At 36.4% G+C, this 20,247-nt stretch overlaps 1 protein-coding gene across 1 annotated transcript; it reads right to left on the reverse strand.

Annotated features, from left to right (window-relative positions):
* Nucleotides 1-1,622: 1,622 nt before the first annotated feature.
* LOC137763470 (MAGE-like protein 2) lies at nt 1,623-4,011 on the reverse strand. The gene is made up of 2 exons (XM_068541977.1): nt 4,006-4,011; nt 1,623-2,441 (listed from the first exon to the last, which is right to left on the reverse strand). Exons 1-2 carry the CDS (start codon nt 4,009-4,011, stop codon nt 1,623-1,625), a joined length of 825 nt encoding a protein of 274 aa, XP_068398078.1.
* Between the last annotated feature and the right edge of the window lie 16,236 nt (nt 4,012-20,247).

Genomic DNA, 20,247 nt, shown 5'->3' on the forward strand with positions numbered 1-20,247 from the left:
CTATGGTGGTGGGCTCTGTGAAAGTGGTGGTGGTTGTTATTGTGGTGGGTTCTGTGGAAATAATAATGGTGGCTGTGGTGGATTCTGTGGAAGTTGTATAGGCTTCAGTGGAAGTGGTGATGGTTGCTGTTGTGGTGGTAGGTTCAGTGGAAGCAGCAGTGGTTGCTTTGGTGGTGGGCTTTGTGGAAGTGGTGGTTGCTGGTGTTGGTGTAGGTTTAGTTGAAGCTGTGGTGGTTGCTGTGATGGTCAGTTCTGCAGAAGTAGCAGTGGTTGCTGTAGTGGTGGGTTCTGAAGAAGTGATGATTATTGCTGTGGTGGCAAGTTCCTTGGAAGTTGTGGTGTTTCCTGTTGTGGCAGTAGTTTCAGTTGAAGTGGTGGTAGTTGCTGTGGTGGTAGGCTCTGTGGAAGTGATGCTTACTGTTGTGGTGGTTTATGTTGTAGTGGGCTCCATGGAAGTAATGACGCTTGCTGTAGAGGATTCTGTGAGAGTGGTATATGGTTCTGTGGAAGTAATTGTGGTTGCTATTGTGGTGGTAGGTTCAGTTGAACTTGTGGTGGCTGCTATGGTGGTAGATTCTGTAGATGTGTTGGTGGTTGCTGTGGTGGTATGTTCTGTAGAAGTGGTAGTGGTTGTGTGTTCTGTAGTAGTGGTAGTGGTTGTGTGTTCTGTAGTAGTGGTTATGGTTGCTGTGGTGAGGAATTCTGTGGATGTTGTGGTGGTAGCTGTAATAGTGTGTTCTGTAGAAGTGGTTGTGGTTGCTGTGGTAGTGGGGTCAGTGGGAGTAGTGGTGGTTGCTATTTTGTTGGGTTCTGTGGAAATAATGATGGCGGCTGTGGTGGATTCTGTGGAAGTTGTGTTGTTTCCTGTTGTGGTGGTAGGTTCATTTGAAGTGGTAGTGGTTGCTGTGGTGGTGGGTTCAGTGGAAGCAGTGTTGGTTGCTGTTGTGGCAGGTTCTGTAGGAGTGATGGTTGTTGTGGTGGAGGATTCTGTGGAAGTAGTGGTGCTTGCTGTGGTGTTGGACTTGGTGGAAATAGTGGTGGTTTCTATTGTGATGGGTTCTGTGGATGTAATGATAGCTTCTGTCATGGATTCTGTAGAGGTGCTGTAGGGTTCTGTGGTAGTGGTTATGGTTGGTGTTGTGGTAGTAGGTTCAGTAAAAGTGGTGATAGTTGCTGTGGTGGCAGATTCTGTATAAGTGATCATTGTTGCTATGGTGGTAGGTTCTGTGGAAGTGGTGGTAGTTGCTGTTTTTATGGGTTCAGTGGAAGTGATGGTGATTGCCACAGTGGTGGGATCTGTAGAAGTGATGGTTGCTATTGTGGTGGTGGGTTCTGTGGAAGTGGTGGGTTCTCCTGTGATGGTGGAGGGTTTTGTACTGTTAGTAATAGTAGGTGTAGTTGTGGTTGTTTTAGTAGAAGGTGGAAGGCACCCTTTTGTGCTAGGAGCAAGAGGGGATGGATGGCGCCCTTTTGTGCCAGGAGAAGGAGGGGGTAGAATGTACCCTTTTGTGCCAGGAAGAGGAAGAGGAAGCAGAAGGTGCCCTTTTATGCCAGGAGCAAGAGGGGACAGATGGCGCCCTTTTGTGCCAGGAGGTGGAGGGGGCGGAATGCGCCCTTTTGTGCTAGGAGGAGAGAGGGGCGGAAGGCGCCCTTTTGTTCCAGGAAGAAAAGGGTGGCGAAGGTTCCCTTTTGTGCCGGGAGGAGGAGGGGGACGGCGCCATTTTGTACCAGGAGCAGGAGGGGATGGATGGCGCCCTTTTGTGCCAGGAGGTGGAGGGGGAGGAATGCGCCCTTTTTGTACCAGGAGCAGGAGGGGAATGGCGCCCTTTTGTACTAGGAGCAGGAGGGGACGGATGGAGCTCTTTTGTTCCAGGAGGTGGAGGGAGCGGAAGGTGCCCTTTTGTGACAGGAGGAGGAAGGGGCGGAAGGCGCCCTTTTGTTCCAGGAAGAAAAGGGTGTCGAAGGTTCCCTTTTGTGCCAGGAGGACGAGGGGGATGGCGCCCTTTTGTACCAGGAGCAGGAGGGGATGGATGGCGCCCTTTTGTTCCAGGAGGTGGAGGGGGAGGAATGCGCCCTTTTGTGCCAGGAGGAGGAGGAGAGTGAAGTCGCCTTTTTGTGCCAGGAGGAGGAGGAGAGTGAAGTCGCCTTTTTGTACCAGGAGCAGGAGGAGGTGGAAGGCACCCTTTCCTGACAGGAGGAGGATGTGGAGGCAGGCGACCATTCCTGTGAGGAGGAGGTGGTGCAACTTGCCATTTTCTACCAAGAGGAGGAGGATGTAGCATGCACCCTCGTGAATCAAGATGAGGAGGTGGTGGAATAAGTCCTGGGCCATTGGCAGGAGGAAGTGGTGGTAAAACTCTTCTTGGCTTGTAGGGTACAGCAGATGGTTGTAGCTGTTGGGGTAGATATGGTCCCCTGGGAACGCTTTGACTCTCACTGGGCTGTGGAGATAAAAACCAAACAAAAAGCAAAAAGATTTCTAAATTTTAGCATTTAAAGTTCAAACATTAATATATGTACTTAAAAAAATCATACAATCATATATTTCACTGAGAAAATAAGTCAGGTAAAAGAAGGAATAGAGAATTTCTCTTCTCTTCTCGAAGTCTGGGCACTTGATGAAACCTAGAATAGCGATAAATGCAAAAAACAAAACGGAAACGAACAAACAAAAACTTTACCCTCTGACCTACAAGTTTCAGAGGAGGCCAGATCACTTTGATTGCCTAATAAAAGAGACTATCTTTGGAAGTAGCTTCAAATGTAGGGAAATACTCCAGTGGAACTACCTGGAAAAATCTTTATTACTCCACATTCCAAGGAATCAGTGAGATTCCAGGCTCTGAGCCATTAATTAATTGTGTAACTATTTATTGAGATCTTTTTATAGGCAACACACATTTTTAGGGGCTAAAGGAAACAAATTTAAGACCTGAACCCTTCCTTACAGGAGTCTGAAATCTAGTAGGAACTATAACCTTCCAAACTACAATGCAAGACAATACAGTAAAAAGTATGTGGGAAGTTGTATAGTGTGTTGGTTAAGACAAAGACACTGGAGTGTGATTGCTAGAGATATTCCTTCTGTTGCATGCTAGCTGAGGTGCCTATAGTGTCTCTGCTTCTGCTTCTTCATTTCTAAAATGGTTCTAGAAATAGTTACTGTCTTATATAATGATATGATTATATATAATCTATGGAAAGTGCTTAGACGTGATGACGTATGGTGAGGACTCAATATTAATGTGAGCTATTTTGTACTCTATGAATACCAGGCATACTGGCTTGTGGATCTGATAGCAGGTCAAGAAATAATTGATAAATAGTGCAAAAAATTCTGATGCAATAGCAATTTTGAGGCAAAGTTTAATTTTGGTGAAAGAGAGAATTAAGGATTGCCTTGTAGAAAAGATAACGTTTGAAATGAAGCTTAAATAATAGGGTTGAAATGAGGAAGAGAAATACAAATTAAAAGAATTTTGTAAGCAAATGAATAGGGTCAGGAAATAGAAGTCCTAGTTTAGGGACAGTCAGAAGACAAGTTTGTCTGAAACAGAAGTTTCAGGAAGATGCAAGACACTGGTCACTCTCTTGTAACTTTCAATTACTTGCTTCTGTGTCTTTTTGCCATATTGCCCTAGGAAATATCAAACTTCTGGATCAACTCTATACAAACTATCTTCTCTATTTCTACTGCCAGGGTGGTGAACATTGCTAGAGAATGCCACAAATTCCCAAATATTATAGATTTATAGCGTCCACCCTCATCTGGCACTCCAGCAGTGCTAATCCATTCTCCCCCATTTTCCCAAAAAGGCTGTCTTCTCAGCATCTACACCTCTTTTCTAACCCTCTTCACTCCCACCCCCAAGAGAAGACGATCTTGCTTTCTATTTCACAAAACTGAGGCTTTCACATGGAGAAGTTTGCTTTCCTGCCCACATACCTATAAAACTCACCTATATCCAGCTGTTTTCTCTTCCTGTTTATAACCAACCTCTTTACCTGCATTCTGTACCTATCTTCTCTCCCTCTCCAGGGCCTTTTCTCTTTCAATTATCACCTTTCACTTTTCACTTCAACCTCTTTTTAATCCCTGGCTGTATTCTCTCAGTCTATAATATCAGTTTACATCTCATATATTAAAGAATCCCATTCTCAACCTGGTATACCTCTGTAACTAGCATTACAAGCCTATCCTGTTCCATTCCTAGCCAGATGTTGGGGAAGGCTAGACTAGATTTTCTGTTCCTACTTCTTAATATCTATTTCCTATTTATCCTGGTTTCTATTCTCAAAACACAACTGAATCTCTTTTACACAGATTAGTGATGACAAAAATTCTAAGTCATTTCAAACAAACAACCCAATCAAAAAATGGGCAGAGGGCCTAAATAGACATTTCTCTAAAGAAGACATACAGATGACCAATAAGCACATGAAAAGATGCTCAACATAGCTAATTATTAGAGAAATGCAGATCAAAACTATGAGGTATCACCTCACACTGATCAGGATGGCCATCGTCAAAAACTCTACAAATAATAAATGTGGAGAGGGTCTGGAGAAAAGGGAACCTTCCTACATCATTGGTGGGAATGTAAATTGGTGCAGCCACTATGAAGAACAGAATGGAGGTTCCTTAAAAAACTAAAAATAGAGTTACCAGAAATGATCCAGAAATCCCACTCCTGGGCATATATCCAGAAAAGAGGAAAACTCTAATTTGAAAAGATACATGTACCCCAACATTCATTGCAGCACTATTTACATTAGCCAGGACATGGGAGCAAGCTAAGTGTACATCAACAGATGAATAGATAAAGAAGACATAGTATATATATATATATATATATATATATATATATATATATATATATATATATATATATACAATGGAATATTATTCAGCCATAGAAAGAATAAAATATTGCCATTTGCAGCAACATGGATGGATCTAGAGATTATCATACTGAGTGAAGTAAGTCAGACAGAGAAAGACAAATACTGTATGATATGACTTATATGTGGAATCTAAAAAATAATACAAAAGAACTTATTTACAAAACAGAAACAGACTCACAGACATAGAAAACAAACTTATGGTTACCAAAAGGGAAGGGTGGGGGAGGGATAAATTAGGAGTATGAGATTAATAGATACACACCACTATATATAAAATACATAAACAACAAGGATTTACTGTATAGCACAGGAAGTTATATTTAATATCTTATAATAACTTATAATAGAAAAGAGTCTGAAAAAAATATATGTATAACTGAATCACTTTGCTGTACACCTGAAACTAACAGTATTGTAAATCAACTATACTTCAATTAAAAAAAAAAATCTGAGTCATTTCAGAAGGATCCAAAGCCATGTTTTTTTTCTTTGCACATGACTGATTTCTCTCTGGCTACATGTATTTGAATTATTTCTGGATTATTGACCAAAGAGCTTCCAAAGCACTTTCTATTCAGGATTCTTTGACTTATGGGCAGATGAAGAAAAATAAACCAGGTTTACAAAATTCTTTCTTTCTTTATAGCTTGAAATAGAAAATACTAAGATTTCCTAGTGAAGTGGGAACTAAAATATGAATATTATGAAGATAAAATGAGTCAGATAGAGGCTGGGGTATTAATAAGAGCCACATGTAAACTAAGCTGTGAGAACACAGAAACTATGAGTGAAGAGAGTAAGTCTCCTGAGAGAGAGAACAGTGCAGAGATAAGCAGGTATGCCATGAGAAGTGGGACTGGTTCTGAGGGCTGCCTGAGTTTGTTGTTGCAGTTCTAATTTACATTTATTCTTGTGTTGACTTCCCTTTTCTTGTGTTCTTTGCAACCAACAAGAAAGCCTGTAACACCATGTAACCTCACCTCTTGCCATTCCCTTCTTCATCCTTGCCTTGACCATATAGAACTATTGCTTGCTTTGACTGAACAGACCACAAAGAACTATCAACATAAGGAGCTGTTTCTTGCCCCTGTGCCTTTGTACAGGCAATTCTAGCTGAGAATGCTTCACTCCCTCCCTAATGTCCATCCACCTGGGAAGCTCATTGCCTTCCTTCAAATTGTTTAAGTAGCTTCACACCCCCTCAATTTAATTTGAAAATTAAAAAAATTATATAACAAGTGTCTTTATACAATATATAATCAACCAAATTTTTACTTTTGTGAAACTTTCACTGGAGCCCAAACAAACTTCATCACTTTTTTCTCAATAGTGATAGTAACTATTTGTTTTGATATTTTTCTCTCTTTTTAAAAATATCACTAGCTGTTTTATTGGTGTTGAAGAAAGAGATGGTATCTTCCTCAGCTTTCTATCTCCAGCATCTCAGTCAGTGCCCAACACCTTTGTGGGGCTGAGGAGGAGGTAAGTTAGGTGTCCTTACTCTTTTTGTTGCTTTAGCACTTTTATTATAATACTTATCACTTACCATATTGTACAGTAATTGTTTAGCTCCCCCTTCTCACCCCCAAAAAACCCCAAACAAAAAACAATGTCTCTATTTTGTTCATCCTTCTATCTCCAGTTCCGGCACCTTCTAGGCTCTCAGTAAATGTTTTTGAATGAATGGATGTAGACTCTCATGTTCTTAAGTCATGGTCACTGTCATTAATGAAGATAAAGTTGCCAAGAGGGAAATGAATCAATTAAGTTTTTATCAGTTTGAGTTTGAAAAGCCATGGGACTTTGTAAATGCAGATTGAAATCTCAGAGCTGGGATTCTATAATCTTTTAAACTACAAAGGATTTGTTTTAAGTTGCATTGGTTTCACAATTCAGACTTCTTGAGTAAAAATGCACCATTAATTCATAAGACTCTTCAATGTTGATGCTTTGTATAAGGTTCCTCAGAAGTTGCTTATTCTCAGTATGAAACAGAAAGTTGTAGGAAGGGGAACAAAGACAGCATTTTCTCTTTTTAGCATTATCTCTGAAAAGTGCTCTAGTAAACTAAGTTATATTTAATGGTATCCAACTTTCCCAAGCTTAGGGTTTGGGTTTTTAACATTTTTGGAAAGTATGAACTAAAGTTTATTAATGTGGCCAGAGAAGTCACATTTGTTACAATGTTCAGGGGAATGCTTCAAAAAAAGGAGTTTATTCTAACATGATAAATTTGATAATTAATTATAATCATTGACTTAAGACTTTTTAATTTTATGTATTGATTTCAGCTAAATTTACCTTAAAAGCTCTCTTTATATACCTCAAGTAACTATAACAGAATAGCATGAGAAGTTAATTTCTGGAAAATCTATTTGAGTAGTCTCAAACTTCAGCATGCATAAGAATCCCCTGGATTGCAGATTCCCAGGCCTCAAGGCCAGATGTTCTTTTTTAATTCTCAGGCCTGGGACGGGGTCTATAAATATACATTCTTAATAGTTGGATCAGGTGTTTCTGATACAGATAACTAAAACATTGTTCGAATTCATATTGTAGATGAGAATCTGAGCTCCGTGAAAATAAACCACTTGTCCAAGAATAGTTATATAAATATCATTAAATGTACCAGAATAATAGTTCTACTTTGTCTCCTTGTATTATTGTTAGATCCTATTGACATATATTTGTTCATTGTGTAGTGTAGACTGGTTCCTAAATAGTATACATTATCTCAGGTAAGTATAAGAAATGAGAACCTGACCTATTAGGACCCCAATTTTGAATTCAACATTGGTACTTTTTGTACCATCCAGCACTGGGCTCAGCACAACTATTCTTTCTCTGGGGTTCATATTACTCTATTGATGCTTATGGCTATGGAATTTATCACTTGTTTCTTTGTATTATATATATTTTATCTCTTCTATACAGCCTAACCAAATATTTTTCAGAAGTTTGAATTAACATAAGTGTTTCTTGAGTGAATGACCTTTCTTCTTGTGTTATTTTTTAAGTGAAAAGTAAAGAGTAAGTAGAACTTTACTACCCAGTCAATTAATAGAAACATTTTAGCCCTAACCAATGTGTTTTTAGACATTAGAAAGACTTTCTAACTTTAAAGTCTTTACAATGCATTTATAAATTTTAGAAAATTTGTCTTGAAGCCTCCACTTTCTGTTTTCCTATGTCCTATAGCCTTAAAACACTTAGTAAGCTTACAGTAATATATGTTTTTAACAACTTGATTGTAGTTCTTTTGAAAAAGAAAAAAAGGGAAGAGATATTTCCAGATAAGACATAGCTTTCCCAGATTCTACCTGCCCGCTGTTCCTTCAAGCCCATGACCAGTGCCTAGATGGGTAGTCATATGTAAAAGAGAAAGAAAAAGGAAAATAAGAACACATCTATAATGATGGACATTTTGACACTACATTGTTATATAAAGAAGGATGACATCATAGGTATCAGAATTTTATTTGAAGTTATAATTAGTAAGTAATATATCAATAATATTTAAGACTGGGGGAACTTACCGCAAAATGTGCAAGAGGCAACAGGCTGAAGATGAAAGTTAAGCTTTTCATTCTTTAATGCTGCCCCTGAAAGCAAGCCAATGATTGTCCATGGTTAGTCAAACTGATCAATGTTATTATTTTTAAAATTCAAAATAAAAATTTAGAAAGGATTCTAGTACATGTTATGTCCTAGCCCTACAGCCTTTCAAAGAAAAAAATAGCAGTACACAAAGAAATAACACTACAGCCTTTCAAAGATGTGCTTGACATTTTGGGGAAAGGAAGCAGCATATATGCACAGCAATATCGTTGTTTGTGATATTTTATAACAAAATGATGGGACTTGTTATATTTAATGAAAGGTAATTCCCAGATAATTGTTCAAATACATTTTGAAAATAAAACTATTTTTGGAAAACCCTTATTGCCTCCAGTGGTGACTGCTTTGGAGAGACATAACTTATTTGGGTGTACATTTGATGTTAGTAAAAACTTATAGATTTCTGTAGATTCATGACCTGGATAGTGTCAATGTGACTGGACTATTGTAAAAAATAAATTCTTAGTGTAATTATTTTTTAAAAACAAAAAAGTAGTCCCTCTGTTAGATTTATCCAAAGAGAAAAGATTTGTGTAATGTGTATCTTTCCTTTAAAAACACTATAAGGTATTATTGCCTTGATATTTTTTCCCAAGTGATTCCCAAAAGCCAATTATTGTCCATCAGTATCTGAATTAGGAAAAAGAGGTTTTGTCCTTAATTTGATTACAGTTTTCAGCAATTTATCACTACTACATAGCAACCTGTGTTCTGGGAAGGCAAAGTTAAATCACCACTGTGATGACAGATTGCCTTGGGGTCAATGTGGTGTCCGTCATCTGTACTGGCCTTGAAAATGACATAGGAAGAGAGATCCACGGATTCTGCAGTTGTATGTTCGTGAGGTCACCACCTTAAAATGAACTTTTCTAATATGTTCTCTTAAAAGGCAGTTTAAAAATACATTAAAAATTCAGCTCAAACAAAAACACCAGAAATGTAAATCTATCTTTGTGTTTAAGACTCTCCTATTCATGATTAACTTTAGAGACCATTAAAATATATCAGCAGAAAAGAGTCAGTAGATTGTGAAATTGGATGTAAATTGTGCAACCAGTCAACATGAATGTTCTTCTTTATACACTCTTTCAGAAATTTTAAAGACTTGGTGAGCTTTACCACTGACAATATTTTTTTCTTAAAATACATGTGAGTTTTTTAGGTAGCATGACTATTTAAATTTTTTAAAGCTTCATTGAGGTGTGATTGACAAAATCATAAGGCGTATAGCATTATTATTTCATGTATGTATATATTGTGAAAGGATTCTCCTCATTGAGTTAACTAATGCACCCATCACCTCACCTATTTACATTTTTTTAGTGAGAGCATTCACTACTACTCTCAGCAAATTTCAATCAGTGTTATCAACTATAGTCATTGTGTTATACATTAGATCCTCAGACTTTATATTTATCTTATAACTAAAAGTTTGTTCCATTTACTAACCTCTCCCCATTTCACTCCCCACCCCCTACCCCTGTTTCTACTCTCTGTTTCTATGGGTTTAGCTTTGTATTTGTTAGTTTGTTTCTTTCTTTTTTAATTTCACATATAAGTGATAGCATGCAGTGTCTTTTTCTTTTTTGTTTATTTCATGTAGCATAATGCCCCCTAGGTTCATCCATGTTGTTGCAAATGACAGTATTTCCTTCCTTTTTAAGGCTGAATAATATTCCTGTATATATAATATTCCTGTGTGTATATATCACACCATGAAAATGATATGATTGAGAATATGAGCAAAAGTTAGAATTCCAAAGTCAAAATCTTTATATCTATGTTTCTAAGTACTTACCTTGGCAGGAGATTCTTCTTTGGAACAACCAAACTGTTGTTTAATCTTACTTTTGTCAGATACTCAGTGTAGATAGCCACAATTTGAAAACTCAAGAAGATAAAGAACTTCCACAGAAAAATCTCTCTTCTTATATACCTCTCTCTGAATTTCTATTGGCGTTAAGAGAAAGCTTGAGGGAAGGTAATCTTCTGTGTTGATTTTCTTTACCTAAACAAAGAAATGACAGTTGCAGTTGCCAGTTTAGCAGCTTCATCCATAGAACTGTGATCCAATCGCTGCTTAGCAGGCCTTGGGGAAGCATGCTGAATGTTCTACTACAGTGGTTTTCAAACTTGACTGCACATTAAAATTACCCAGGGAGCTTTAAAAAAATTCTCAATTCTCAGACCTTATCCTAGACCAATTTATCTGAATCTACGGAGCAGGAAGACACGCAAAAGTATTTTTAAAACTCCCTTGAAATTATTACAAAGTGAAAACTTGTTTGAGAGTCACTGCTTTAAAATGGTGTGGATTCTGGAGTTTGCACATGTCTAGATATACATATCAGAACTGACATGTATACAGTAAGAGTTGACTTATTTGGGAAGCAGGATTTTGAAGAATGGGAAAAGAAGGCAGCTGAAATAAATATGTTGTCTCAATTTTGGAAGTAAGAGGACAGATCTTGTGGTGAGAGATGGAGAATTAGGAAACAGTGTAATTTCTCTTTTTAAAAGTTTATTTATTGAAGTATAGTTGATTTACAATGTTGTGTTAGTTTCAGGTGTACAGCAAAGTGATTCAGATATATATATATATATATATTCTTTTTCAGTAATCTTAATTTTATATTTCTTTCCTAGATGTGTAATTCTATTTATAGGTACTGCAAACAGGCATTTGAGCTACTTAAAATATTAAACATATGGAAATTGCTTAATACATTTTGCCTGTAGCTAATGAATAGCTGGATTACTTAAAGAGTAAGAAAATACTCCAAGATATATTGGGTTCACATTGTTCAGATAATGGTATTATCACCATTATCTGAACAATGTGAATGGATACTATATACACTAGCCTAGCAAAGATGGTAGGTATGGGAAAATTACATAATCTGTTTTTAATTTATGGCAAATGGATATAGTAAATCAGACAATTTTATGTTTAAGATGAATCCAGGTACTGAGAGATTTATCCATATGAGATAACATTTATTCAGTTGAGAAAAAATTGTCCTATGCTAGAAGGCGTTATACTTTACTCTCTAATAGCTATGATTTGTTGGGTCTTTGCCACATCCTGGACTGTGTGCTAATCATTTCATGTGGATTAGAGCATTTAATCCTCACAATAATCCCTTGCAATTTATGTTATTACTGCCGGATTACTGATTAGAAAACAAATCATGGGGAAGTCAAGTAACTTGTTCAAGTTTGTATGAATATTTTAAGATAGGAATTGACCTTTTGACACATTTCAGAGGTTAAATTTTTTCCACTGTGCTATTTTGTTTCCCAAATCCAATCGATTTTCAGCTACCTAACTAATTAACATACTTTTAAAAAATAGCAGCACTTATTGAAGTGTGGATGCAACCCATTATAATCTGTGATATCAATTTAGAGAGTGGGAAACAATTTAAAGAATGGATAGGGCAGAATAGAGAAGAAAATATCAGATTGCATTACTTGTAAGTATTTTTTCAAGAAACATTTTATGATTATATAGGTGGACATATTTTGGGTTACTGTGTAAATTGTCTTTAAGTTGCAGTCAGAAAAATGTGAAAACCTTTTGTTATACAATAGTTTAGTGGTGTGTGTGGATAAAGTCAGGTAGCCTGATTGAAATCCCAAGTCCCCTCCTGTATTTAGCTGTGTATTGTATGGCCAGCTACCTAATCACTTGTGTCTCACCACTGTCATCTACAAAATAAGATAGTACTAATCTGCTTTATAGAATTTGTTCTTATGATTAAGTAAAATTGGACATATAAAAATCTGGCCCATGTGATTAGTAAACGTTAGTCTTTCAATAGTATTTTATTCCCTACTGCATTCAAGGTTTAAAACACCCTGGTATGATGAGTCTCCAGTAATTGAGGGGTAATGCATATTTAATTTTTAAAGGTGATTTAAAAGCTTTTGGTGGTGATGGGGGAATTGAGTCGAAACTGATCTTAAAACTACCAAGTTTTCTTTGCCTTATCACATCTTTGCTAATGATTTCATGTACCTGACAACTAGAACTCATGCACAATGTATAGTTTGCTAATTATTTTTGACACAATTCTGTTGCTATACATTTATATGAGCCAGCAAATCTTCTAACTTAATGCTGAATACTTCATGAATTGTTACCTTCTCTTGTCACATACTCACTTTGTGAAAAAGATAACTTTTGTTTCTCCTTGGTTCTATAAATTGTTTTGATGCCGAGATATATTTTCAGTCAAGTGTTTTAAATACAATGTTTATTTCTAGTTGTAATGGAACATTGGCTATGAAGGATTTAGGATGAACATTGTCAAAACTGAAACAATTTCTGCATGGGTTGTAGCGAACAAAGGATTAGTGTCCGAAGCAAGCGGAAGCACACTTCTTTTCAAAACAAAAACTCTTACTCAAGTGAAATTTTAATTAAAACGTGACCTTAAAAGATCTTGACTTGCTGCTTTCTAGAACAGTACCTAAAGTAGCAATTGTCTTTTGTCACAGGAAATTCAAATTGCAGGGGGAGACTGTTGTTAGTGAATAAAATTATTTGACAGATTAAAATTTTTTCTAAAGAAATCTGTATCTAGCACAGTAAAAGTCAGTGATTTATGCTTGCTCCCCTGTTACAATAGCCCTTTTTTCCCTTTAGTTCTGTCAGTTCTTGCATTATATATTTAGAGGCTATGTTTTAAAACAACTTTAAAATGGTTAACTTAGGGTTGAATTCATCCTTTTGTATTAGGAGATCTGCTTTCTTAACTCTAGTAATACTTGTCTTTAAATCTATTTGTCTGCTATTAGTACAGCTACACCAGCTTCCTTTTGAATAGTGCTTTTTGCATGATATACTTTTTTCCATTCTCCCCCTCATTCATTCAGTGTCATCATGTTTAAAGAGAATCTCTTATAGACAATATATAATTTTTAAAAATTAGGTCTGACAATCTTTGTCTTTTAATTAGATAATCTATTTGCTTACATTAAATGTTAAGTACTGATGTCTTTGTGTTTAAATTTATCATTTTACTACTTGTTTTTTATGTCTCCTGTGTGTTATGTCTTTCTTTTTTTGTCTTCTTTAAGATTTATTAGCTAAGTTGTTCTTACTTCATTTCCCTTCTATTCGTTTGTTAGCAATACATTCTTTTATTATTATTTTAGTGATTATCCTAGAGATTAAAACATGCCTCCTTGGTTTATTAAAATCTATCTTAAGTTAGTACTGTTATTACTTCCCAAGCAGTGTGAGACCCTTACAGCAATTTAATTCAATTTACTAACTTTCAACTTTTATGCTATTATTATAATGAATTCTAGTTCTACATATATATTAACTGCAGAAGACATCAATGATATTTTAAAAATAGTCATTATTTATTTAGCTGTACCCACATGATTATCTTTCAATTTCTTATTTCTTCCTGTACTTCATATTTCCACCTGAGATCATATTCCTTCTGCCTGAATATCTCTCTTTAGAATTTCTTTTATTGTGAGTCAACTGGTGATACATTCAGGTTTTTATTGTCTGAAAATCTCTTTATTTTGTTTCATTTTTGAAAGATATTTTTACTGGATGTAGAATCCTAAGTTTCTAGTTACTTTTAGCACTTTAAAAATTCATCCTGTGTTTTCTGCCATAATGCTTAGTGGGGCTTTTTGGATTTTGGAGACAACATATACCACATTTGAGTGAGCTACCCTTCTCTCAATTTACTGAGTAACCCCTCGAGTTGCCAGTTTTGAGTAGGGATCAAAGGAGCAGGAGGCTCTGCAGCACATCCAGGGCACAGTACTAGCTGCTCTTCAGCGTGGGCCTCTTAAGACTTGGCAGAGCCGATGATAAAGTGTATGTGGTAAATGGGGATAATGGTATGTATCCTATGGCAAGTAATGGTAGAAGAACTGCAGTGAGACCTTCAGTTTTGAAGAAAATCCATTCCTTTTACAATAATCAGTGCCTTTTTGAGAAACATCTCCTGGAAACCTGAAGTCGGCTGATTAAACTGTGCCCCACCCATCATAGAGGGGAAAGAGATTTGTCTGCACTGGAATAGACACATACTCTGGATATGGATTTGCCTTTCTATCCATAATACTTCTCCTATAACACAATCTATGGACTTATAGAATGCTGTATTCTCTAATGGTAATCTACCATAACATCCTTCTGATGAAGAAACTCATTTCACTGTCAGTGGACAAAATGCTCCAATCAAAAGACATAGAGTGGCAGATTGGATAATAAAACAAAAAGCTACAATGTGCTGCCTACAAGAGACCCACTTTAGGGTGAAGGATACACATAGATTGAAAGTGAGGGGATGGAAAAAGATATTTCATGCAGATGGAAATGACAAGAAAGTGGGGATAGCAATACTCATATCAGACAAAATAGACTTTAAAACAAAGGTAAAGAAAGATAAAGAAGGACACTATATAATGATAAAATGAGCAATACAAGAAGAGAATATTATACTCGTTAACATATATGCACCCAATATAGGAGCACCTAAATACATAAAACAAATACTAACAGACATAAAGAGAAATTGAGAGGAATACAATAGTATTAGGAGATTTTAACATTCCACTGACATCAATGGACAGATCTTCCAGACAGAAAATCAATAAGGCAACAGAGATCCTACATGATGCAATAGAACACTTAGACTTAATTCATATTTTCAAGACATTATATCAAAAAAATCCAGAATACACATTCTTTTCAAGTGGACATGAAACATTCTTTAGGCTAGACCACATACTAGGATGTAAAACAAGCCTCAACAAATTTAAGAGGTTAGAAATTATTTCAAGCATCTTTTCTGACCACAACAGCATGATACTAGAGATCAACCACAGAAAGAGAAACAATAAAAAATGATTACATGGAGACTAAACAACATACTACTACAAAACCAATGGGTCAATGATGAAATCAAAGAGGAAAGTTAAAAATATCTTGAGATAAATGGCAATGAAAACACAACCATACAAGATCAATGGAATGCAACAAAAGCAGTCCTAAGAGGGAAGTTCATAGCAATACAGTCCTTCCTCAAAAAACAAGAAAAATCTCAAATAAACAACCTAACCTACCATCTAAAGGAATTAGAAAAAGAAGAACAAACAAAACCTAAAGTCAGCAGAAGGAAGGAAATAATAAAAATCAGAGAGGAAATAAATAAAATAGAGATTGAAAAACAATAGAAAAAAATCAATAAAACCAAGAGCTTGTTTTTTGAAATGGTAAATAAAATCAACAAACTTCTGGCCAGGCTCACCAAGAAGAAAAGAGAGAGGACCCAAGTAAACAAAATAAGAAGTGAAAGAGGAGAAATAACAACCAATACCACAGAAATACAACAACAGCAACAAAAAGAGAGAATATTATGAACAATTATATGCCAAGAAATTGGACAGCCTAGATGAAATGGACAAGTTTCTAGAAAGATACAGCCCACCAAAACTGAATCAAGAAGAAATAGGTAATCTAAATAGACCAGTCACTAGAAGTGAAATAGAATTTGTAATAAAAATAACTCCCTGCAAACAAAATTCCAGGAATGGATGGCTTCACTGGGGAATGCTGTCAAACATACAAAGAAGAACTTATACTGATCCTTCTCAAATTCTTCCAAGAGACTGAAGAGGAGAGAATACTCCCAAAGTCATTCTATGAAGCCACCATCACCCTGATAACGAAACCAAAGATACTACCAAAAATGAAAATTACAGACCAATATCTTTGATGAATATAGATGCAAAAATTCTCAACAAAATTTTAGCCAATCAAATTCAACAACACATTAAAAAGATCATACACCACAATCAAGTTGGATTCATCCCAGGGTCACAAGGATGGTTCAACATATGCAGATCAATGTGATACACCACACCAACAAAAGAAAAGCCAAAAACCACATGATCATCTCAATAGTTGCAGAAAAAGCATTTGACAAAATTCAATATCCATTCATGATAAAAACTCTTACCAAAGTGGGTATAGAGGGAATATATCTCAACATAATAAAAGCTATTTAGGACAAACCCACAGCCAACATAATACTCAATGGTGAAAAGCTGATAGCTTTCCAACTAAAATCTGGAATAAGACAAGGATGCCTATCCTCACCACTTCTATTCAACATAGTGTTGGAAATCCTAGTTACAGCAATCAGGCAAGAAGAAGAAAGAAAATGTATCCAAATTGGAAGGGAAGAGGCAAAATTGTCATTATATGCAGATGACATGATACCATATATAGAAAACCCTAAAGACTCCACACAAAAACTACTATAACTGATAAACGAATTCAGCAAGGTAGCAAGATACATGATTAACATACAGAAATCTGTTGCATTTCTTTACACTAACAATGAAATATCAGAAAGGGAAAGTAAAGAAACAATTCCTTTTAAAATCGAATCAAAAAAATACTTAAGAATAAACCTGATCAAGAAGGGGAAAGACTTATGGACTGAAAATTATAAAACATTGATAAAAAATTGAAGATGATTTAAAGAAATGGAAAGATATCCAATGCTCTTGGATTGTAAGAATTAATATTGCTAAAATGGCCATACCACCCAAAGCAGTATACAGATTTAATGCTATCAAATTACCCATGACATTTTCACAGAACTAGAACAAACAATCCTAAAATTTATATGGACCCATAAAAGACCCAGGATTGCCACAGCAATCCTGAGGTAAAAGAACAAAGCTGGAGGCATAACCCTCCCGGACTTCAGATAATACTTCAAAGCCACAGTAATCAAAGCAGTGTGGTACTGGTACAAAAACAGACCTATGGATCAATGGAACAGAATAGAGAGCCCAGAAATAAATTCACAGACCTATGGTCAATTAACTTTGACAAAGGAGGCAAGAATATACAATGGAGCAGACCGTCTCTTCAGTAAGTGGTGTTGGGAAAGCTGACTGCTTCATGTAAATCAATGAAGTTAGAACACTCCCTCACACCATACAAAAAAAATAAACTCAAAATGGCTTAAAGACTTAAATATAAGACATGACACCATAAAACTCCTAGAACATAGGCAAAACATTCTTGGACATAAATTGTAGCAATGTTTTCATAGGTCAGTCTCCCAAGGCAGTAGAAATAAAAGCAAAATTAAACAAATGGGACCCTGATCAAACTTACAAGCTTTTGTACAGCAAGGGAAACCTTAAACAAAATGAAAAGGCAAGCTATGGACTGGGAGAAAATATTTGCAAATTATGCGACCAACAAGGGCTTAATTTCCAAAATATACAAACAGCTCATACAACTGAAAAATAAAAAAACAAACAACCCAATCAAAAAAAGGGAAGAAGACCTAAATAAACATTTTTCCAAAGAAGACATACAGATAGCCAATAGGCACATGAAAAGATGCTCAACATTGCTAATTATTGGAGAAATGCAAATCAGAACTACCATGAGGTGCTACCTCATGCCAATCAGAATGGCCATCATTAAAAAGTCTACAAATAATAAATGCTGGAGAGGGTGTGGAGAAAAGGGAACCCTCCTACACTGTTGGTGGGAATGTAAATTAGTGCAGCCACTATGGAAAATAGTATGGTCGTTCCTTAAAAAACTAAAAATAGAGTTGCCATATGATCCAGCAATCCCACTCCTGAGCATATATCCAGAGAAAACTCTAATTTGAAATGGTACATGCAACCCAATGTTCATTGCAGCACTATTTACAATAGCCAAGACATGAAAGCAGCCTAAATGTCTATCAACAGATGAATGGATAAAGAAGATATATATATAAAATGGAATACTACTCAGCCATAAAAAAGAATGAAATAATACCATTTGCAGCAACATAGGTGGACCTAGAGATTATCATACTAAGTGAAGTAAGACAGAGAAAGACAAATATCATGTGATATCACTTATATGTGGAATATAGAACATGATACAAATGAACTTATTTACAAACAGAAATAGACTCACAGACACAGAAAACAAACTTATGGTTACCAAAGGGGGAAGAGGAGGGATAAATTAGGAGTTTGGGTTTAGCAGATTCAAACTACAATATATAAAATAGGTAAACAACAAGGTCCTACTGTATAGCACAGGGAACTATCTTTAATATCTTGTAATAAACTATAGTGAAAAAGAATATGAAAAAATATGTATAACTGAATCACTTTACTGTACACCAGAAACTAACACACTTTGTAAATTAGCTATACTTCAATTAGAAAAAACAAAAAAATGTAAAAAAAATAAAGAAACTCATTCCACAGTGAAAGAGTGTGGAATGAGCTCATGCACATGCAATTCACTCTTTGGACTGCAGATTCCTTTGCATAGGAGCAGGTAGCCTAACAGGATAGTGGAATGGTCTACTCAAGACTTTATGATGCCTATTGAGACTACATACCCTCCAAAGATGGGGCCCTATTTTAGAGAATGTATATATGCTTAAATCAGTGACCAACATATTTGTCTTTCTTTCTCGTGTGCTGAATTCAAGAGAACAAGGATCAAGGTAGAATGAGTAGTGGCTCCTCTAATCATTATACTGAATAGCCTACACACTGAGTTTTTGCTTCCTGTCTCAGCTACTTTGAGCCATGCTGGTTTGGAGGTCTTGGTTCTCAAAGGAGCAATGCGTCTACCAGGGAATTTTGGTCTCTTCATGCCACTGAACAAAGGCAAATAAGGGGATTCCCCTACTGACCAGGGTGATTGATCTTGATTACTAAGGGGAATGTTGGGTTGCTGCTAAAAATAGGAACACAGAGCCCTATGGAATCCAAAGGATTCTCTTGGGCACTGCTTAATATATCCATGTCCAATAGTAAATTTAAGGAGAAACTATATCACCAAGAATATGTAGGACTGATGAGGATTTAGATGCTGTAAAGAACCTTGGTCAGCTATTAAATACAGTTAACAGTTTCCCCAACACTTGCAGAAACTGCCTCAGGAAAATCATCTCAAAGAGGCCAGAAACAACCTTCCAGCACCCTGCCATACTGAAGCAGGTCTTTGATTAAAAGCACTCTTCCTCTAAACTCAGAGAGACCAGCACCAGCCGAGAAGTTCTGCTTTTTCATAGGTTTGCATTTCATACTGCGGGACCCTTCCTGCAAGATTCTAAGTTTTAATAATTCCAAACTTAACCTTTCTTCCCTTGGCCCTAGGAGTGTTGGCTTCTTTCTGCAGTCACTATCTGCTTGGTACCTTGGTCTTCTCATTTTGCCTGTACAGTTACCCAGTTAACAATTCATAATGTTCAGTTAATGATATTGGTGTTAAATTCTCTCTATGAAAAATAACTGGTGTTGTTTGTGTCTCCTGGCAGGACTATGACTGATGAGTGACTAAACGGCTGTAACAACCACTCTGCTCTACTAGCAGCAGTGGTCTTGGGTTGAGGATGAAGTTCAAACTCACAAGACAGAATATCAAGTATCAAGCTTACTTAGCATTCACTTAGAAGGTATAAAAAATAGCATACTTGGCAATAACCTGGTGGGGATTTGGTGAATTTTCGGCACAGCTTCCTATGTCCCAGTCATTCTGAACCTGGGATGTGCATGGTCATGAGATAGAAGTCTGAATGTGCACAGAAAAGGTCAGAAAAGTCTTAAGACTGTACTGATTTCAGGGGAATTTGATGTAGTTAAAGTGCTGTGGCTGGGTGTTCTGGTGGCTCAGGCGAGTGAGATATTTTTGTGGGT

This window comes from Eschrichtius robustus, chromosome 4, assembly GCF_028021215.1.
Source record: "Eschrichtius robustus isolate mEscRob2 chromosome 4, mEscRob2.pri, whole genome shotgun sequence".
Classification (NCBI taxonomy): domain Eukaryota; kingdom Metazoa; phylum Chordata; class Mammalia; order Artiodactyla; family Eschrichtiidae; genus Eschrichtius; species Eschrichtius robustus.